General features: G+C 36.0%; 1 protein-coding gene across 1 annotated transcript in view; it reads left to right on the forward strand.

Moving 5' to 3' along the window:
* The window catches only part of NUP210L (nucleoporin 210 like), a 198,872-nt gene that overhangs the window by 65,476 nt on the left and 109,582 nt on the right, over window positions 1-23,814 (forward strand). Inside the window, exons 12-14 of the mRNA XM_037825901.1 lie at window positions 3,128-3,273; window positions 5,577-5,798; window positions 6,909-7,082. Coding sequence (XP_037681829.1) covers window positions 3,128-3,273; window positions 5,577-5,798; window positions 6,909-7,082 — 542 coding nt within the window. The remainder of the gene's footprint in view (window positions 1-3,127; window positions 3,274-5,576; window positions 5,799-6,908; window positions 7,083-23,814) is intronic.

The following is a 23,814-nucleotide window of genomic DNA, read 5'->3' on the forward strand; positions in this document are numbered from 1 at the left end:
AAAATTTTTCCACTGAAAATTACAGGACCATGGCTTCACTGGTGATTCTATCAAATATTTAAAGAATATTCAAGCTCTTATAAAAATTCAAGAAGAAGAAACACTTCCTAATTCAATCTATGAGGACAGCATTGCCCTAATACAAAAGATATAATAAGAAAGATATAATAAGAAAAGAAAACTGCAGGATAATTTCCATTATAAATACAGATGCAAAAATCCTTGACAAAATACTAGCAAACCAAATCCAACAGCATGTTTAAAGTATTATACACCATTACTGTACTTGTTAGGGTTCTCTAGGGACACAGAATCAATAAGAGATATCTATAAATATAAGATTTTATAAAGGTGTCTCATGTAACTGTGGGTATGCACGAGTTCCAAATTCTGTAGGGCAGGCAGCAAACTGGCAACTCTAATGAAAATGTTTGATGAACTCCTCAGGAAACGAACTGGCAACTTTGATGAACTCCTCAGGAAATGCTTTGCTGGTCAGCTGAAGAAGAAGTGAAGGTCCTCCTTCTGTCTTGCTTAAAAGTCTTCAACTGATTGGACTAAATCCAGCTGATTGGATTCTCTCATTGTGGAAGACATGCTCTTCGTTGATGTAATCAGTCACAGCTGCAACCAGTTGGCTGGTGATTTAATAAACCAGCCTTCTAGTTTATTAATCAGCCACAAATGTCCTTGCAGTAATGGTTAGGCCAGTGCTTGCTTGACCAGACACCTGGGTAATATCACCTGGCCAAGGTGACACATGAACCTAACCATCACAATGACCAAGTAAGAGTTATCCCAGGAATGCAAGAATAATTCAGCATATGAAAATCAATCAATGTAGTACACCATATAAATAGAATGAAGGGGGAAAAACCACAATTATCTCAACAGATGCAGAAAAGGCATTGACAAAGAAAATACAGCACTCCTTCTTGATAAAAACACTCAGGAAATTAAGAATAGAAGGGAATTTTCTCAGCATGATAAAGACCATTTATGGAAAACCCACAGCTTTCAATGGTAAAAAACTGAAAACATTCTGCCTATAATCAGGAACAAGATAGGATGCCTGCTTTCACCACTGCTATTCAATATTGTACTAGAAGTTCTAGCCAGAATAATTGGACAAGAAAAAGAAACAAAGGGATCCAATAGATGAAGTAAAACTTTCTCTATTTGCAAAAATACCTTATCCTATAATCCATAAGAAAACTATTAGAGCTAAAAAATGAATTCAACACAGTGGCAGGGTACAAGATCAACACACAACAATTAGTTGTGTTTCTGTATATGAGCAATGAAGAATCCAAAGAGGAAATGAAGAAAACAATTCCACTTACAATAGCATCTAAAATAATAAAATACCTAAGAATAAATTTAACTAAGAATGTGAAAGACTTATACACTGAAAACTACAAAACATTACTGAAAGAAATTAAAGAAGACCTAAATAAATGGTAAGATATCCCATTTTCATGGATTGGCAGACTTAACAATGTTAAGATGTTAGTATTCCCCAAAGTAGTCTATAGATTCCATGCAATCCTTATCAAAATTCCAGCAGCCTTTTTTGCAGAAATGGAAAAGCTTTCCCTAAATTCTTATGCAACTGCAAGAAACTGAATAGTCAAAATAACTTTGAAAAAGAACAAAGTTGGAGGATTCACAGTTCCTGATTTCCAAATGTTTTACAAATCTATAGTAATCAAAACAGTGTGGTACTGACATAAGGAGAGATGAATAGACCAATGGAATAGAGTTGAAAGTTCACAAATAGACCCACACATCTATTACCAATTGATTTTCAACAAGGGTGCCAAGTACGTGCAATGGTGAAAGAACAATCTCTTCAACAAATTGGCTGGAAAACTGGATATCCACATGTAAAAGAATGAATTATGGCACATGCATAAATTAATTCCAAGTGGATCAATTACCTAAATATAAGAGCTAAAACCATAAAACTCTTAGAAGATAACATCAGGGCAAATCTTCATGACCTGGGTTTCGGCAATGGGTTTCAGCATGTCCTAAATATGGTACCAAATGAAACAATAGATAAATTTGACTTCATCAAAATTAAAAACGTTTGTACATCAAAGGAAATTATTAAGAAGGTTAAAAAACTACCTGCAGAATGAAAGAAAATAGTTGTAAACCATATATCTGATAAGGGCATAATATCCAGAACATATGAAAAATTTTTACAATGCAACAACAAAAAGACAACCCATTAAAAAAAATGGGCAAAGGACTTGACAGACATTTTCCCAAAAAGGATATACAAATGGCCAATAAACACATGAAAAGATGTTCAGCATCATTAACCATTAGAGAAATGCAAATCAAAATCACAATGAGATACCATTTCACATGTACAAAGCTCGCTATTATTTAAAAAATGGAAAATAACAAGCATTGGAGAGGACACAGAGAAATTGGAACTCGAGTGCTTTGTTGGTGGGAAGGTAAAATGATACAGCCACTGTGGAAAATAGTATGGCAGTTCCTTAAAAAGTTGAATATGGAATTACCATATGACCTGGCAAATCCACTCCTAAGTACATTCGCAAAGAAAGTGAAAACAGGGTCTCAAACAGATACTTGTATACCAGTGTTCATAGTAGCATTATTCACAACAGCCGTAAGATGGAAACAACCGAAGTGTCCATTAATGGATAAATGGATAAACAAAATGTGGTACATATACATAATGAAATATCCAATAGGAAGAATGATGTTTCGAGACATGGTGCATCACGGATGAACCTTGAAAACATTAGGCTCAGTGAAATAAACAGAATACTTAAGGACAAATATTTTATGATGTCACTTACATGAGATATCTAGAATTGGCAAATCCCCAGAGAAAGAAAGTAGGTACATTGTTAGAGGGGTTGGAGAGGGGGGTAAGGGGAGTTTTGCTTGGTGGGTATAGAGTGTATATAAAAATTAATTTTAAAAATTGGGGTTTGGTGGTTAGTATGCGAAATCAAAATGGTGTTCTTTTGCTTTTTCCAGGTGGTGTTTTTAATGTATTTAAATTCTTATGTTTCTGTGGCCTAATTTCTTTGAGAACTGACTGCTTTTTTACCCTATTGAAATCATGTTTTTTGATTTGCAGGTACGCAAAAGCCTGGACCAATGCACTGTTCCAGTACATATATAGCAGCCAAATCTGTAGGCCATACCCTGGTAACTGTGAGTGTGACACAATATGAAAAGTACTTAGAGAGCAGTGCCACATTTGCTGCTTATGAACCCCTAAAGGTGAGACATTTCATGTTAAGGAACTGGCATTTCTTTTCATGGATCCCACCAGGTCCACTTAGTTGCTTCCTAGCTATCTGTGATCTCTGCTAAGGATCAGCAATCTTCATGTTCTTTTTCCTTACCATTCTTTTATTCTTTGTTCTTAGAGTTATGACTCTCTCATCAAACCTGAGTCTCAGGGCATTTACTCCCTCATGCCTCTGCCACAGGAATATCTTTAAGTTTTATCAGCAAGTTTTGTTACAGATATTATGCTTTTTTTCATTATTAACTTTTTTCCTATAGGTGCCTCCTTATTCCAAGAGGCATTTTTAGTTAGGATTTGTCAGTGTCTACATGTAGATATCAACTTTAGCTCCCAGTGGAATTAAATATGTAGAAAGCATACCAGGATCTACGTAATTTTATTTTGAACTTCCACCTGTCATAATGCTCCCCTATAATGGAACCATCCTTAGGGCCCAAAATAGTGGCTGCTGTGCTTGAAAATACAAAAGTATACAAGTTAAAGATAATTGACTTCCCTCCCTAGAATAAAAGTTATCTTTCAGAGATCTTTAAAGAGAGAGTTTTAATGTTCTATATCTTGATCTGATGGTGGTTACAGAGATATATACAAATGTAAAAATTCAAATAGTATCTTAAGAGTAGCATATTTCATGTACTTTACTGTACATATTTTATATCTGTTATTAATTTTTAAAAAGATAACTTGCTCATTAAAATTTGCATTTAAAATTGTCTTCATTGCACATTGTACAGCTTATATATGTACTACAGGCATGTTTCATCAGTTCTCTTATTGAATGAATCATTCTACTTGCCTAATGAAGTGAAAGTACTCACTGTGGCTCATTGTAAAGTTTCATTAGGTTCTTTCTTTCATCATTATCCTTAACCTTATTTCCTATTCATTGAGTGTCCCCAAATCAGATCTCCCCTGAATGAAAACCATCCTGAAAGGAATGGGAATGAAATTATGGTTTTTGTTTTCTGTCTAGTCTTTAGTCACACATCTTTTGATAAGAGAACTCTTAGCAATTAACTCTTTACCTACTGAAAAAACATGTATGTACTACCTTGTTCAGCACACTCTTGTTTCAGTACATGGTACAGTTCTCAATTTGTCCTTTTACAGATCAGTCCTATTCATTGTTCTGATTAGTTTTGGACTAGGAAAAATGAATAATCCTGTTTTGCTTTCTCAGGGAGGTCTTCCCAGAATCTCCCAACTAGGTACATTTCTTGTATTCATTTCTTCTGTTAGAGACTTGCATTGATTGCACTCTACTTGGCCTTCTGGTAATACTTATTATACTCCTATCTGTTCCAAATCTGTCTTTCCCAGACTGTGAGTTCCACTGTGAGACAAGATCTCATTTGACTTTCTATTATTGTGTTCCCAGTAGGCCATCAGTGAATACTTGTTGAATTGAATTGACTATACTTAATGTAAAAGAATACTCTCATTAGAGATAGGAATATTTAATTTTAATAGTATTCAATGAGCGCAGTTGACTTGTTCAAGAAAAAACACTGAAGCCTGGTTTGCTTATATTTTTAGAATGGTTGTTTCTACTCTCTACTTCATTTTATTGCTGAGTCACTGTTGTAGACACTGTATTCCATATAAAAATAGCCTACACTTTGAAAATACTTCATTCTCTTAGAAAGAGATGTTTCATTTATAAAGGTAATGCATCTTCTCTGTATACTGGAGTGAATACCTGTCTTGTCTACCTCTTAGGTGAGAGTTCTTTAAGAAATATGATGAAAAGTATAAATGTATTATTTTTATATTTCTAGGACAGAATTATTTGATACTTTAGTAAAATATACATTTAAAATGCTTTTGTAGCTATTTATACAATGCCTTTTGTGTGCACAACATTGTACTAAATCCTACTGAAAATTACGTGTGTGATACTATCTCTTCTCTCAAGAAGTTTACATAGTAGGGAGCATAACAGAAATTATTGGACTTATACATATGAAGATTTGAAACATTTAAGTAGTATTAGGAGATGAAAAGTATAAATGAGTGGTAGAGATAAGTACTTTAACAGAGGATTGGAGAAGTGGTTGTGGTTTGCAATGATTGGGCACAATTTAGTGGATAAAGTGACATAAGTTAGGCCTGAATGATAGATAGAATCTGAATTAGTCCAGAGGTTTAGAAGCATTCCAAGCGAGAGGCATGGCATATATGTCCCTGTCTTGGGGAATTAAGTCTACTGTCATTTTCAGCATAATTAGATAAAACTAACCAATCTGGAATTAATTTCTTTAAATATTATCAGGCTATAAACCCCATGGAAGTGGCACTGGTGACATGGCAGTCTGTGAAGGAAATGGTATTTGAAGGAGGACCTCGTCCTTGGATCTTAGAGCCCTCCCGATTCTTTTTGGAACTGAGCACGGAGAAGGCAGAGAAGATTATAATAACACAAGTCCGACTGCCAGCTAAGAGAAAACAGAACCAGTACGTCTATCGGGTCCTGTGCCTGGATTTAGGGGAACAAGTAGGAAAATGATCTTTTTCTAATATTTCTTTTAGCCATAATACTCCATATCTTTTGTACTTGCTGCCATTCCTTTTCAGACACCGATGGATTTAGTTTATGGAACTAGATGGGAAAATTCTAATTATATTAATGGACCTTTTTTTAAAAAAAAAATCCTTACTATTCTTTAAATGTATCCAGAGGTTTCAGTTTGCTCATTTGAAAATTCTAACAGTTCACTAACTGAACAGTTCAAGATCTTTTTGTAGTAATGAGCTTATTTCACATTATTTTCAATCACTGTATTATTATAATTCATTTCCTTGTTGTCTAGACTAGAGGATATTTTGTTTCCTAATCCAAAGAATGTAAGGAAGGGAAATTTTTAGGATCTTCTATGGTTAGTAGTTTTAAAGAACTAGTTTGATCTGTAATAGTAATAAGTATATTGCCTTTTATCGGTTGAATTAGATTTTATTATATCTGGAGGTAGTGATGGATTTGCCAGTTCCCATCCACAGATATGAGACTCTCCCTCTCTAAAAATATAAAGGGTTTGCAGCTTGACTAGGGCTATAATTGCAATCTATGACTGTGAAACACAGCATAGTTAACCAGCCCACATGGAATCAGTATAAGGTTTTTGACTTAAGAGCTGTGTTATAAAAAAACGAGCAAATACTCTTGTTTTATTAAATCTTTAGTGAATCTGACTATGTATATGACTAGCCATTGTAATTTTAGGCTTTATTACCTCCTTTTGAAGCTCCCTAACTTCTCTCATGTTTCTTGCATTTTGGTACTCATTAGTACTTCCACCAGAGATGAGTTGAAATGCAAATTAGTTTTTCTACTTTTTACCAACCGGGGACAAAAGATTTGGTGGAGAAGATTGAAGTAATTGGTCTGAGTTAGATATTTTTATGTTCCCATGGTTTTCAAATTTCCATGTTATGCTCAATTCCTCTTAAGAATTAACAGTAAATTAAGAACTGTAATGCCTTTTAGAGACTTGCTGATTATAATGTCCAAAGGGATACTCTATACCAGAATTTCAATAATTCCAACACTTTAAGATTGACATGGCTGACATCCACAATTGTTTCTTACTATAGTATTTCCTCAAAGGTTCTGACATTCCGAATTGGAAATCATCCAGGTGTCCTGAACCCTAGTCCAGCTGTAGGGGCTGTACAGGTGCACTTCATATGTGCCCACCCTGCCAGCATGTCGGTAACACCAGTATATGAGGTGCCAACTGGTGCCCAGCCGTGTCCTCTGCCACAACACAACAAACAACTGGTAAGAACAGAGTGTGTTTCCAACTAACTTAACACTTCGTCTTCCACTCTTTAGAGATAAATAGTCTTAAATGTAGCTTTTGTCTTATTAAAATTAAGGGAATTGTTTTGTTACTCGTTGTTCTCGGATAGTGTCTGAGAAGAGGTTATTAAACAAGGGTAGATTAGAATTGGCTACACTTAGTGACATGACTTTGCTTACCATGCTTAGATTTAGATAAATATTTTGTGATTATGGCAATAGACAATTGAGACCTCTCTATGTAAATTGCAAATAGTTTTGATAATATCCTTCCCTACCAAATCTTTTGTTAATATTACCAATAAGTAATAAAATTCATCTCTAGTCAAACTCCTTATGAAGGATAGCGATAAGCAATACCAGAGCTAGTAGGTAGGTAGTAGGGAATAAGAAGTATGACTTGTCTAACCTAGAAGTTGGAACTTTAAACTATGTAGTAAGTGGGAGAATAGAAGTCATTACTTAGCCTGGGCAGAACAGAACATAAATTAATTATTCACATTTTACAGATGAGAAAACTGAGTTTCCTAGAGGTCGACTACTTTTCCTAATGTCATACAGCTAGGAAGTAGCAGAGTTTGTCTGGCTGCAAAGCCCATTTCTTAACTTTTATGCTATGCTGCCTTTTTTTTTTTTTTGTAAAAGAACAACCAACAGTATGAGATGTTACAACTTGGGAACTCATTTATTGTTTTTAGAACACAATTCCACATTAAATATTATATTTTGAAGTTTATCAATGATCCACTTTTTAAAAAAGCACTCAGAATGGAGCAGAGTAAAAGTTATCCCTGTAGTGTCATTTTCATTTGATGTCTTTTTTTTTCAATTGAAATAGTTCAAATTTAAGAAAAGGTACAAGAAAAGTACAGCCTTTTTTCCCTGAATGATTTGAGAGGAAGTTACAGACATGATTATCCATGATCCTACCCCCAACATTAGTGTACACTTCTCTTTTTTTTAATTGAGATATAATTCACACACCATAAAATTCACCCTTTTAAAGTATATAAGTAGGTGGCATTTAGTATATGCTCAAAGTTGTACAACTAACACCTTCTAATTCCAGAACATTTTCGTTTCCCCAAAAAGAAAGCCATACCTGTTAGCAGTCAGTCCGCATTCTCTCCTCTCCCCTGCCCCTGGCAACACTAATATACTTTCTGTCTCTACACATTTTCCTATTCTGGGCATTTCAAATAAATGGAATCATACAATACGTGGCTCTTTGTGTCTGGCTTATTTCATTTATGTTTTCAAGGTTCATCTTTGTAGCATATATCAGTACTTCATTCATTTTTACAGCTGAATAGTATTCTATTGTACGTATATGCCCCATTTGATTTTTCCATTCACCAGGTAATATACATTGAGTTTTTCTACTTTTTAGCTATTATGAATAATGCAATCATGAACATTTGTGTACAAGTTTTTTTGTGAACATATGTTTTGAATTCTCTTGGGTATACTCCTTGGAGTGAAGTTTTTAGGTCATATGGTAATTCTATGTTCAGCCTTTTGAGGAACTGCCAGACTATTTTTCAAATCAGTTAAACCATTTTATATTCTCACCAGCAATGTATGAGGGTTCCAATTTCTCCACATCCTTTCCAACACTTGATATTATTTGTCTTTTTTATTATAGCCATCTGAGTTGGTGTGAAGTGGTTTCTCATTGTGGTTTTGATTGTGTTTCCCAGTAACTAATGATGCTGAGCATCTTTTCATATGCATGTTGCCCATTTGTATCTCTTCTTTGGAGAAATGTCTATTCAGAGCCTTTGCCCATTCTTTAATTGGGTCCTTTGTCTTTTTATTGTCTTTATTTGTCTTCTTATTGGATTATATATCCATTTTCTTATCAGATATGTGATTTGCAAATATTTTTCCCATTTGGTAGGTGGTCTTTTCACTTTTTTTAAATTTTAAATTCAGTTTTATTGAGATATATTCACATACCATACAATCATCCATGATGTACAATCAGCTGTTCACAGTATCATCATATAGTTGTGCATTCATCACCCCAATCTATTTTTGAACATTTTCCTTATACGTGAAGGAATCAGAATAAGAATAAAAATAAAAATAAAAAAGAACACCCAAATCATGCCTCCCATACCACCCTATTTTTCATTTAGTTTTTGTCCCCATTTATCTACTCCTCCATCCATACACTGAATAAAGGGAGTGCGATCCACAAGGTTTTCACAATCACACTGTCACCCCTTGTAATGTACATTGTTAAACAGTCCTCTTCAAGAGTCAAGGCTACTGGGTTGGTGTTTGGTAGTTTCAGGTATTTACTTCTAGCTATTCCAATATATTAAATCCTAAAAAGTGTTATCTATATAGTGCGTAAGAATGTCCACCAGAGTGACCTCTTGACTCCATCTGAAATCTCTTAGCCACTGAAGCTTTATTTCGTTTCATTTCACATCTCCCTTTGGGTCAAGAAGATGTTCTCAATCACATGATGCCAGGTCCAGATTCATCCCTGGGAGTCACATCCTGCATTGCCAGGGAGATTTACACCCCTGGGAGTCAGGTCCCACGTAGAGGGGAGGGCAGTGAGATCACCTGCCAAGGTGGCTTCATTAGAGAGGGCCACATCTGAGCAACAAAGAGGCATTCAGGGGGAGACTCTGAGGCACAATTATAAGCAGTAACAAGCTTCATAGGGGCAAACCCCAAGACAGAGGGCTCGGCATGTCAAGCCATCAGTCTCCAGTGTTTGTGAGAACATCAGCAACAATCCAGGTGAGGAAGCCCAATACATCCGCATTCTCCCCCAGCTCCTCGGGGGGCCCCGAATATATATTTTTATTCTCTGCCCAAATTACTTTGGGATGTGTTGTTATTTCACTCTAATCTATACAAACCTGGCATATCTCACTTCCTGTTCAAAACCATGTAATTGTGGTGTTCGAACAAACTGATGGTAGAAGTTATATTGTTTAGAAAATATAGATCCTGTACCAAATAAACATTTTTTCCCTTGGTCTCACATGGAAGTTGAAGTTTTAACACAGTCAGTTTCAACCTTTACCCTTTGGCCCGATTTGCCCTAGTCTTAACCAGATCTGCTTCATTCATATCTCTAATTGAAGTCTGGGCTCTTTTTCAGCTTTTTTTTTTTTTTTTTTAAAGTTGCTGTATGCATTAAAACTGACATTCATATTTGCCAAGCTCTAGCTCTGAGTTTCAGGTGTCACAGAGATACCCAATGTTCAAGAGACCAATCAGATTATACACTAAGGTATGAGCATCTCAAAGTTTGGAGATAGCCATTACAATTCAGGAATAGATTTGACTGCTGTAAGAGCTTACAATCTAGTGACCATTACAATAATTGTTCCCCTCTTAGACTGTGTTCTAAGATTCAATTCTGAGTTTACACATTGTAGTTCGTCCATACTGGTGAAGCATTATAGTGTTTGCCTTTATTTCTGGCGTACTTCACTCAAAAAGCTGTGTACAGGATCCATTCACCTTGTTGCGTGTCTCACAGCTTCACTCCTTCTCATAGTTGCTCAATATTCCATTGTATGCGTACACCATAGTTCACCATTCTGTTCCTCAGTCTGTGTACCCTTAGGCCACCTCCACCCATTGCAAATCATGAATACTGCCTCCATGAACGCCAGTGTGCAAATGTCCTTTCATGTCTCTGCTCTCAGATCTTCCAAGTACATACTCCATAATGAGGTTGCAGACCTTATGGCTCACACATACTTAGCTTTTTGTGGAACCACCACACTGACCTCCAGAAAGGCTAAACCATCCTGCCTGCTCATCAACAGTAGATAGGTACATCCCTCTCTCCATTTTTCTCCAACACTTTTACTCCTATTTATATTTTTTCCTACAATTTTATAGAGTTATATTCACATACCATACATTTATCCACACTGTACAGTCAGTTGTTCATGGTATTGTCATAAAGTTGTACATTTATCACCACAATCAGCACTTGAACATATTGATTACTACAAAAAAGTTTTGTTTTTTTTTTAGCGAATAATAAAAAGATGATAAAGAGAAAAATAACATGTCATACAATACAATGTAATAGTAAGGACAGAAAACAACACCACTACCAAGAATCTCATATCCCTCCCCTATATATCCCTCTCATACACACACTTAGCTTTGGTATATTGCCTTTGTTACATATAATGGAAGCATATTACAGTGTTACTGTTGACCATAACTCCAGTTTGCTTTGATTATGTTTTTATCCAAATACCATCCCTTTTTCAACACTCTGCATGGTTGACATTCATTTGCTCTCCCACATGTAAAAACATTTTTATATTTGTACATTTAGTAACAGTCATTGGCCACTCCAGTTTTTGCCAAGTTTTGCCAAGTCCTACTCTTTATCATCTTCCTTTACCTCTGGTGTCATACATTCTCCTATCCCACCTCTTTCAGCTTTACTCATAGACATCTTTGTTCAGTGTACTTAGAATACTGTGCTACCATCACACAGTATTATGCTATCTATTTCTGGATCTATACAATCAATCCTGCTAAACATTCTATAGTCCTTCAGCATCAAATGCCCGATCTCTACCCTCTTTCTATCTCCTGGTAGCCTGTTTTCACTTTTTTGATGGTGTCCTTTAAAGCACAAAAGTTTCTACTTTTGATATTGTCCAATATATTCTTTTTGTTGTTGTTAGTTGTTGCTTTTGGTGTCATATAAAAGAAACTGTTGCCTAATCCAAAGTCACAAAGATCTATACCTATTTTATTCTGCGAGTTTTATAGAATTAGCTCTTACCTAAGGTCTCTGATCCATTTAGAATTTAGGTCTCTGATCCATTTAGAATTAATTTTTGTATATGGTTTGGGATAGGGGTCCAACTTCACTCTTTTGCATGTGGATATCCAGTGTCCTAGAATCATTTGTTGTAAAGAATATTCTTTACCCATTGAATGGTTTTGGCACCCCTGTAAAAATTAATTGACTGTGTATGTATGTATGTATGGTTCAGATTCTCAACTCCATCCCATTATCTATATGACTGTCCTTATACCAGTACCACATTGTCTTGATTACTATAGCTTTGTAGTAAGTTTTGAAAATGAGAATTGTGAATCCTCCAACTTTGTTCTTCATTTTCAAGATCATTTTGGCTATTCTGAGTCCCTTGCATTTCCATATGAATTTTAAAATCAGCTTTTAAATTTCTGCAAAAGAACCAGCAGGAATTTTGATAGGGATTGTATTGAATCTGTAGATAAATTTGGGGAATATTTTCTTCTTAACAGTATTAAGTCTTCTGATTCGTGAACATGGGATGTCTCTTTTTATTTCTTTAATTTCTTTCAACATTTTATGGTTTTCAGCATAGCAATCTTGTACTTCTTTTGTTAGATTTATTCCTAAATATTTTATTCTTTTTAATGCTATCATAAATGGAATTGTTTCTCTAATTTTTTTCAGATTATTCATTGCTAGTGTATATAAATACAGCTGATTTGGTACATCGATCTTGTACCTGCAAAGTTACTGAACTTGTTAATTAGTTCTAATTGTTTTTTAGTGAATTCCTTAGGGTTTCCTATAAGAAAGATTATGTTATCTATAATTTAGTTTTATTTTTTCCTTTTTCTTCCTTCCTTCCTTCTTCCTTCCTGAGAGCAGTTGTCTTTATCTTATTCCAGACCTTTCGGGGGAAAGCTTTTAGTCTTTCTATGTTAAGTATGATGTTGGTTGGGGGTTTTTAATAGGTGCCCTTTATCAGTTTGAGGAAGTTCTCTTATAGTGTAGTTTGTAGAGTATTTTTATCATAAAAGGGTGTTGGATTTTGTCAGATGCTTTTTCTGTGTGTAAGGAGATAATTGTGTGCTTTTCTCTTTAATTTATTAATATGGTATATTACATTGATTTTTGTGTTTTGAACTAGCCGTGCATTTCTGGGATACATGCCGCTTGGTCATGGTATATAATCCTTTTTATGTGCTGCTGAATCCTGCTTGTTAGTATTTTACTGAGGATTTCTATTACCTTTATTCATATGAGATATTGGTCTGTAGTTTTCTTATGATCTTTATCTGGTTTGGTATCAGGGTATTACTGGTCTCTTAGAGTAAGCTGGGAAGTGTTCCCTCTACTTCTATTTTTTGGAAGAGATTGTGAATGATTGCTATTAATTCTTCTTTATATATATTTGGTAGAATTCACCAGTGAAGCTATCTGGTCCTGGGCTTTGTGGGAAATTTTTGAAAATTATTAATTCAATATCTCTACTTGTTATAGGTCTGTTCAGAGTTTATTTTTCTTCATGAGTCAGTTTTGGTAGTTTGTCGTCAAGAAATTTGTCCATTTCATCTAGATTATCTATAATAGGCACACAATTTTTCATAGTTTTCCTTTATAATACTTTTTATTGCCTTAGGTCAGTACTAATGTATCTTCTTTCATTCCTGACTATAGTAATTTGAGTCTTCTCTTTTTTTTCTAAGTCAGTCTAGATAGAAGTTTTCAATTTTGTTGGTCTTTTCAAAGACAAAACTTTTGGTTTCATTGATTTTTCTCTATTTTTCTATTCTCTATATCATTTATTTTTGCTCTAATCATTATTATTTCCTTTCATCTGCTTGATTTGGGTTTAGTTCTCATCTTTTTCTAGTTTCTTAAGGTGGAAGGTTAGGTTATAGAGATCTTTTTAATGTAGGTGTTTACATTATATTTAATGTAATTATAAATGTAATTATAAAGTTTCCTCTAAGCACTTCTTTTACTGCATTCCATAAGTTTTGGCATATTGTATTTTGTTTCTTTTATCCCTGAGTATTTTCTAATTTTCCTTGTGATTTCTTCTCTGGCCCATTGGTTATTTAGGAATGTATTGTTTAATTTCCACATGTTTGTAAGTATCCCAAATTTCCTTCTGTTATTGATTTCTAGTATCATTCCTTGTTGTCAGAGAACATACTTCATATGATTTGAATCATTTTAAATTTATCAGGACTTGTTTTATGTCCTAACATATAACCTATCTATTAGAATGTTCCATGTGCACTTGGGAATATATTCTACTGTTGCTAAGTAGAATGTTCTATACGTGGCTGTTAAGTCTAGTTGGTTTATAGTGTTGCTCAAGTCTTCTATTTCTTTGTTCATCTTCCATCTATTTGTTATATTATTAAATGTGGGTATTGAAGTCTCCAACTATTATGATTTAATTGTCTGTTTCTCCCTTCAGATCCGTCTGGTATTGCTTCATATGTTTTGGGGCTCTGTTAGGTGCATAGAAGTTCCGTATTGTTGTATATTCTTGATAGATTGACCCTTTTATCATTATAAATTGTCCTTTGTCTCTAGTAACAATTTTTCCCTTAAAGTCTACTTTGTCTGATATTAGTGTAGCCACATCTGCTCTCTTTGGTTACTGTTTTCATGGCATGTTTATTTTTACCCTTGTACGTTCAACCTGTTTGTGCCTTTGAATCTAAAGTTTGTCTCTTGTAGACATTATATAGTTGGAGCATGTTTTTTATCTGTTTTGTTAATCTCCGCCTTTTTATTAGAATGTTTAATCCAATTTACATCTGCCATTTTGCTATTTGTTTTATATATGTGCTGTGTGTTTTTTGTTTCTCTATTCCTCCATTTCTGCCTTCTTGTGTATTAAATAGATGTCGTCTAGTGTACCATTTTAATTCCCTTGTCCTTTCTTTTACTATGTTATTTTGAGTTATTTCTTTAATGGTTGCACTGAGGATTATAATTAACAAATTACCATTTAACAATCAATTTGGATTAATACCAACTTAATTTCGATAGTACACAAAACCCTTGCTCCTGATTAGCTCCAATTTCTCTTTCTTTCTTTGTTATTGTTATACAGATTGCCTCTATACATCCATACATTTTGATACATTGTAGGATATTACACCAATACACCAACACAGTATACCAGCAATACAGATTTATAATTATTGCTTTATGCAGTTGTCTTTTGAATCATATAGGAGAAAAAATAACTTAGAAACAAAAATACTATCTTTTATATTTACCTGTGTAGTTACCTTCACCAGTGTTCTTTATATATTCACTTGGATTCAAGTTACTGTCTAGTAGCATTTCGTTTCACCTGAAGGACTCCTTTGATAGTGTCCTTTGATGCACAAAATTTTTTAGTTTTGATGTAGTCCATTATATCAATTTTTGTTATTGTTGTTTCCTCTGCCTTTGGTGTCTTATTTAAGAAACCATTGCCAAATCCAAAGTCATGTAGATTTGCCCCTATGTTTTTTCCTAAGAGTATTTATAGTATTAGTTCTTAAAATTATGTCTTTAATACATTTTGAGTTAATTTTGTGTATGGTATAAAATAAGGATCCAGATTCATTCCTTTTCATGTGGGTATCCTGTTTTTCCCAGCACTATTTGTTGAAAAGACCATTCTTCCCTTATTGAATGGTCTTTGTATCCTTATCAAAATTCAGTTCACCATATATGTGAGGGTTTAACTCTCGTTTCTATTTCATTAATCTATATGTGTATGTTTTTGCCAGTACCACACTATTTTGTTTTCTATAGCTTTGTAGTAAGTTTTGAAATTGGGAATTGAGCATCCTCCAACTTTGTTGTTCTTCAAGATTGTTTGGGCTATTTGGTGTCCCTTAAAATTCCAATGACTTTAGGATGGGTTTTTCTATTTCTGTAAAAAATCCCATGGGGTTTTCATAGAAATTGCATTGAATCTGTATATCACTTTGGGCAGTATTGTAATCTTAGCAATGTTAAGTCTTCCAATCATGAAGTCTTCTTTAATTTCTTTCAGCAATATTTTGTTGTTTTTGTTGTGTAGACTTCTTAAGCCTTCTTGGTTAAATTTATCCCTAAGTATTTTATTCTTTTTTATGCTATTGTAAATGGTTTTGTTTTATTAATGTCCTTTTCTGATTCTTCTTTGCTAGGGTATCAAAATACTGCTGATTTTTGAGTGTTGATTTTGTATCCTCAAAATTTGCTAAATTTGTTTATGAGCTCTAACAGTTTTTATGTAGATTCTTTAGGGTTTTCTACGTATAAGATCATGTCATCATCTACTAATAGAGATATTTTTACTTTTTAATTACCAATTTGAATGCTTTTCTTTTTCTTGCCTAATTGCTCCACTGGAACTTTGAGCACTATGTGGAATAGAAGTAGTGAAAGCTGGTGTACCAGTTTGTATATATTAAGTCCCCCAGAAAAAGCCATATTCTTTAATATAATCTTGTGGGGGCAGATTGATTAATCTTTTTCTTTTTTTGATTGAGATTGTTCACAAACATACAATTATCCAAAGATCCAAAGTGTACAATCAATTACCCATGGTACCATCATACAGCTGTGCTTCCATCACCATAATTAATTTTTTTTCAATTTTTAGAACATTTTCATTATTCCAGAAAAGAAGTGAAGACAGAAAATGGGAACTCAAATCCTCCCATACCCCTAACCATGCCCTCTCCATTATTGATTCATAGTTTTGGTGTAGTACATTTGTTACTGTTGAGGAAAGAATGTTAAAATACTTCTAACTGTGCTATATAGTTTGCAATAGGTATATATTTTTTCCTATACGCCCCTCTATTATTATCCTCAGTTACAGTGTCATATACTTGTTCTAGTTCATGAGAGGGATTTCTAATATTTGTACAGTTAATCACAGACATTGTCCACCACAAGATTCACGGTTCTATACATTCCCTTCTTTAACCTCCATCTTTCCTTTTGGTGACATATGTGACTCTGAGCTTACCCTTTCCACCACCTTCACACACCTTTCAGCACTGTTAGTTATTCTCAAAACATGCTGCCATCATCCCTGGCCATTTCCAAAAGTTTAAGTTCACCCTAGTTGAACATTCTGCTCATTATAAGTAACTGCTCCCCATTCTTTAGCCTCATTCTGTATCCTGGTAACTTGTATTTCATGTCTATGAGTTTACATATTATAATTAGTTCATATCAGTGTGACCCTGCAATATTTGTCCTTATGTGTCTGTCTTATTTCACTCAATATAGTGCCCTCAAGATTTCTTCATCAACCCATTTTTTTAAGATGTTTTTTTCACACACCATACATTCAGTCCTAAGTCAATAATCGTTGGTTCCCTGTATAGTCATGTATTTATGTATTCAGCACCATCACCACTGTCTATATAAGGACATCTCCATTTCTTCCACAAAGAAGGAGGACTAGTCACAAAAGGTAGAGGGACAAAAGAAAAAGAAAAAAAGAAAAAGAAAAAAAACCCATGACAGCTAGAAAGCAACAAAAGGAAAAATAGCATTAAGCTAAAGTAGAATAAAGAGACAACATCACCAATGCCAGGAGTCCCATACCCTTCCTCTATTCCCCCCCACCCCCCATATGCATTTAGCTTTGGTATATTGCCTTTGTTATATTAAAGGAAGCATAATACAATGTTTCTGTTAATTATAGTCTCTAGTTTGCATTGATTGTATTTTCCCCCCAATCTCATCCTATTTTTAACACCTTGCAATGTTGACATTCATTTGTTCTACCTCATGTAAAAACATATTTATACCTTTTATTACAATCATTGAGCACCTTAGGTTTCACTGAGTTATACAGTCCCAGTCTTTATCTTTCCTCTTTCCTTCTGGTGTCCCACATGGTCCTAACCTTCCACTTTCAACCATGTTCACAGTTATCTTTGTTTAGTGTACTTACATTGCTGTGCTACTATCTCCCAAAATTGTTTTCCAAACTTCTCACTCCTGTCTTTTCCTTTCTGTATGCAGTGCTTCCTTTAGTATTTCCTGTATCTTGTTCACAAACTCTGTCATTGTCTGTTTGTCAGAGAATATTTTAAGCTCTCCCTCATATTTGAAGGACAATTTTGCCAGATATAGGATTCTTGGTTGGTGGTTTTTCTCTTTCAGTATCTTAAAACTATCACTCCACTTCCTTCTTGCCTCCATGGTTTCTATTGGGAAATCCACACATAGTCTTATCAAGCTTCCTTTGTATGTGATGGATTGCTTTTCTCTTGCTGCTTTCAGGATTCTCTATCTTTGATGTTCGGCAGTCTGATTATTAAGTGTCTTGGCATAGTCCTATTCAGATCTATTCTGTTTGGGGCACGCTGCGCTTCTTGGATCCGTAATTTTATGTCTTTCATAAGAGACAGGAAATTTTCATTGATTATTTCCTCTATTATTGCTTCTGCTGCTTTTCCCTTCTCTTCTTCTGGGACACCAGGAACACGTACATTCCTGCATTTTGTTTGGCCCTTAAGTTCCCAGAGACATTGCTCATATTTTTCCATTCTTTTCTCTATGTGTTCTTTTGTGTGTAGGCTTTCAGGTGCCTTGTTCTCCAGTTCCTGAGTGTCTTCTTCTGCCTCTTGAGATCTGCTATTGTATGTTTCCGTTATGTCTTTCATCTCAGGTGTTGTGCCTTTCATTTCCATAGATTCTGCCAGTTGTTTTTTCAAACTTCGATTTCTACCACTTCATCTCTTTTGCCATATCTTCCCTAAACTTTTTGAATTGATTTAGTGTTAGTTGTTTAAATTCCTGTAACTCAGTTGAAGTGTAAGTTTGTTCCTTTGACTGGGCCATAACTTCGTTTTTCTTAATGTAGGTTGTAGTTTCTTTTGTTTAGGCTTCTGGTTTCCTTGGTTACCCCAATCAGGTTTTCCCAGACCGGAACGGGCTCAGGTCTTGGAAGGAGGGATTAGTCACATCTCCCTGAGGGTATGTCTTAGAAGATTGGTACACCCTGTGAGGCCTCAAGTCACTGTGCTTTTCTGCCCAACAGGTGGCACTTGTCAGCCTGTAATTCCAGACTGGTATAAAGAGGTATGGTCTGTGGCTGTTTTCCGCCAGGCTCTGGGGTCCAGTTCTGAATGGAAGGTGGGTAGTAGAGCTGGGCCCCACCTCTTCTCTCTTAGGGAAGATACCATCCCCCTAGGGAGAAGTCATTAGCATTTGAAGAGTCTCTCTGCCTGTGCTATCTCCATCCTTGTCTGGGTCAGAGCACTGGGAACTGAAAATGCCTGAGGCTTTCTCCACTGAGCTGAAAAAGGGACAGAAAGCCCCTCTCAGGGCCAGTCTGTGGCCACCCTCCGGCTCTCCAAGGTCATTTGTCACCAAAAGCCTCTGTCTGCTTATTGGGAATTCATAGCTTGTATTGAGCAGTCCACGCTCGATCCAGCTAAAACCCTAGTTGGAGCTCAGCTGAGCTATATTCACTTGCTGGGAGAGTGCTGCTCTCTATCACAGTGAGGCTTTGCAGTTCAGGCCATGGGGGGAAGGGGCTCCTGGTTTGGATCTGTAGTTTTTACTTAGAGATTTTATGCTACGATCTTGGGCATTCCTCCCAGTTCAGGTTGGTGTTGGATGAGTGGAGAGTCACGTTTGTCCCCCCGCAGTTATTCCAGATTATTTGCTAGTTGTTCCTGGTTGTTTATTAGTTGTTCCAGGGGGACAAACTAGCTTCCACTCCTCTCTATGCTGCCATCTTCTTCCATCTCCCTGATTAATCATTTTTATTAGGGTGTGAACTCTTGATTGAATGTTTCCATGGAGATTTGGCCCAGCCCATTCAGCGTGGGTCCTGATTAGTTTACTGGAGGCCTTTAGAAAGAGCCGTCACAGGCCCAAACTGCTGCTGACACTTTAGAGATGCTAGCCCAGAGTTTGCTCCATTGAAGCTAAGAGAGACAAGCCCAGGGACATTTTGGAGAAAAGCAATTTTGAAACCAGAACCCCGGAGCAGATGCCAGCCACGTGCCTTCCCAGCTAACAGACACCAGTGACCGTTCTTCAGTGAAGGTATCTTCTTGTTGATGCCTTAGTTTGGACACTTTAATGGCCTCAGGACTATAAATTTGTAACAAATAAACCCCCTTCATAAAAGCCAGTCCATTTCTGGTATTCTGTAAAATGGCAGCATTAACAAACTGGAACAGCTGGCATCTAATCCTAAAGCTTTCAGTCTTTCACCATTGAGTATTATTAATTAGCTGTGGAGTTTCCATATATAGCCTCTATCATGTTGAAGAAGTTTTTTCTATTCCTAGTTGTTGAGTGTTTTTATCACAAGGGTGTTGGATTTTGTCACATCCTTTTCTGCATTAATTAAGATGATAATGTTGTTCTTTTCCATTATTCTATTTATGTGGTATGGTACACTGATTGATTTTCATATGTTTAAATACACTTGCATTCCTGGAATAAATCCTGCTTGGTCATGGTGTATAATATGCTGCTGGATTTTGTTTAAGCACACAGCCCTATGCATGTGCATGGCATTCTAGACCCCCAGGAATATATCGGAGCTTTTCAAAGCTCCCTATAAATATCTCATTTTCCAGGTTTTCCTTTTAAGTATTTTGGTCAGTGTTTTGGTTTGCTAAAGCTGCCAAAATGCAATATACCAGAAATAGATTGGCTTCTAACAATGGGGATTTAGTAGGTTGCAAATTTATAGTTCTAAGGCCATGAAAATGTCCAAATTAAGTTATAAGATGTAGACACCATCTTTGAGGAAAGACTATTGGCATCTGGGGTTCCTCTGTCACATGGGAAGGAACACGGCAACACCTGCTGTTCCTTCTTCTCCTGGGTTCTGGTTTCAAAATGGCTTTCTCTAAAATGTCTCTGGGCTTCTGTCTCTCTTAGCTTCTCTCTGCTCTCTCCAAAATGTCTCTGCCTTTTATGCTCTCTTAGAGGATCCAGCAAGGCTATTAAGACCCACCTTGAATAGGCAGGGTCACATCTTCATGGAAACAACCTAATCAAAAAGTCCCATCCACAATAGGTCAGCCCTCACAAGATTGTATTAAAAGAACATAGTCTTTTCTGGGGTATGTAACAGATCCAAACCAGCACAGTCAGTTTTACTGTTTGCTCCAACTGTTACCACTGTTTCAGGCAGCTGCAATGTTGAACAATTGCCACTGATTATTTTCAACTAAGGCCCTTGGAGAAAAGGCTGCTTGCACTGGGTGAGCTCTGAGTCAGGTCAATTAAAGACAAACTCTGCAAGTGGAGTTTTCTAGGGAACTGCCAGACAGGTCAAATAATGGTAATTCATTGGGAATAGGACTTTGTAAAAGTTCCAATTCTGTTCCAAACCCTCTAGTGGCTGCAAGGCTGCTGGTCTTTACCATGATTGTGGGCCAGTGGTTTTTAAGGCTCCTATGTAGCTGGAGAAAGTAAGATGGGAATAGGGCAAGTTCAAACACCACAGGATTCAGCCATCTTCCTGACATACACTCCCTCACTTGTTACAAGTCTTTGGTTAATTTCAAGAGTTCTGAAAAGGTTGTTTGTTTGTTTGTTTTAAATTTTTGTCAGTGTTCTCATTGCTTTTATGGAGGAGAGGGGCCTCAGAGGTCCTTACTGCACCATTCCTACTGTATATTTCTTACAAACAAGAACATTTTGTCAGGAAATTAACATTGATATGTTGCTACCATATCCTCAGACCTCACTCAAATTTCAACAACTGTCCTTTATAGCAAAAGGATCAATCCATGATGTGGTTAAATGTCGTGTCTTTATTCTCCTTCAATCTGGAACAGTTTCTCAGTCTTTTCTTGATTTTCATGACAGTTTTGAAGATTACAGAGCAATTATTTTGTATAATGTCCTTCAATTTGAGTTTATGTTCCCTCATGATTATTCATATTATCTATTAAAGTTTTTAAATATATGTATGTATACACACAAATACGTGTATACACACTTTTTGTACTCACACCTAAACACACACACACACACACTCATATGAAAACCATGTTACACCCTGATACCTCAAATTCCACAGGGTTCATTCTAGCTTTCTCCTTTTCCATATTTGTAACTCTCTTCACTGACAATGAGAAACCTAGCTCCAATTATCCTCAACATATTTACTTAATTGATAAAAAAAAACCCTCCATAGGTAGTCAGTATTCCTACCCTGTGCCTGGTCACCACTATCCCCATGTGGACACCCTCTTTACTCCTCTCAAACTGTAACCCTGGACTAAGCTAATGCCACCTCTTCACTACTACACTGTCTCCTCCCTCTCTTGGCCCCACTTAATGGCTTTTTTTTTTTTTTTTTTTTTAAGGAGAAACACACTTTTAATATCACAGCAGGGTAAATTTAATTTTTTTTTAAACCTGTAACTTTTCACTAATATTAACCAGAGAACACCACCATTCACTAATTCTGGAAGATCTAGAAATATGTAGATGTCAAAAGCTCTGAATGCTTCTTTTTTTTTTTTTTTTTTTTTTAATCTTCATTTTATTGAGATATATTCACATACCACGCAGTCATACAAAACAAATCATACTTTCGATTGTTTACAGTACCATTACATGGTGGTACATTCATCACCCAAATCAATCCCTGGCACCTTCATTAGCACACACACAAAAATAACAAGAATAATAATTAGAGTGAAAAAGAGCAATTGAAGTAAAAAAGAACACTGGGTACCTTTGTCTGTTTGTTTCCTTCCCCTATTTTTCTACTCATCCATCCATAAACTAGACAGTGGAGTGTGGTCCTTATGGATTTCCCAATCCCATTGTCACCCCTCATAAGCTACATTTTTATACAACTGTCTTCGAGATTCATGGGTTCTGAGTTGTAGTTTGATAGTTTCAGGTATCCACCACCAGCTACCCCAATTCTTTAGAACCTAAAAAGGGTTGTCTAAAGTGTGCATAAGAGTGCCCACCAGAGTGACCTCTCAGCTCCTTTTGGAATCTCTCTGCCACTGAAGCTTATTTCATTTCCTTTCACATCCCCCTTTTGGTCAAGAAGATGTTCTCTGTCCCACGATGCCAGGTCTACATTCCTCCCCGGGAGTCGTATTCCACGTTGCCAGGGAGATTCACTCCCCTGGGTGTCTGATCCCACGTAGGGGGGAGGGCAGTGATTTCACCTTTCAAGTTGGCTTAGCTAGAGAGACAGGGCCACATCTGAGCAACAAAGAGGCATTCGGGAGGAGGCTCTTAGGCACAACCATAGGGAGGCCTAGCCTCTCCTTTGCAGCAACCGTCTTCCCAAGGGTAAAACCTGTGGTAGAGGGCTCAACCCATCAAACCACCAGTCCCCTATGTCTGTGGTCATGTTAGCAACCGTGGAGGTGGGGTAGGCGAATACCCCTGCATTCTCCACAGGCTCCTCAAGGGGGCACTACATCTTTTTTTTTTCCCTTGTTTTTGTTTTTTGTTTTTTTTTTTTAACTTTCCCTTCTTTTTTAAATCAACTGTATGAAAAAAAAAGTTAAAAAGAAAACAAACATACAATAAAAGAACATTTCAAAGAGACCATAACAAGGGAGTAAGAAAAAGACAACTAACCTAAGATAACTGCTTAACTTCCAACATGTTCCTACTTTACCCCAAGAAAGTTACATAATATAGCAACATTTCTGTGAACTTGTTCCTACTATATCCATCAGAAATTAACAGACCATAGTCATTCCTGGGCATCCCCAGAACGTTAAATAGCTTATCTGTTCTTCTTGGATTATTGTTCCCCCTTCCTTAATCGCTCTCTATTGCTAGTTCCCCTACATTCTACATTATAAACCATTTGTTTTACATTTTTCAAAGTTCACATTAGTGGTAGCATATAATATTTCTCTTTTTGTGCCTGGCTTATTTCGCTCAGCATTATGTCTTCAAGGTTCATCCATGTTGTCATATGTTTCACGAGAT

This window comes from Choloepus didactylus, chromosome 2 (genome assembly GCF_015220235.1).
Source record: "Choloepus didactylus isolate mChoDid1 chromosome 2, mChoDid1.pri, whole genome shotgun sequence".
Classification (NCBI taxonomy): Eukaryota; Metazoa; Chordata; class Mammalia; order Pilosa; family Megalonychidae; genus Choloepus; species Choloepus didactylus.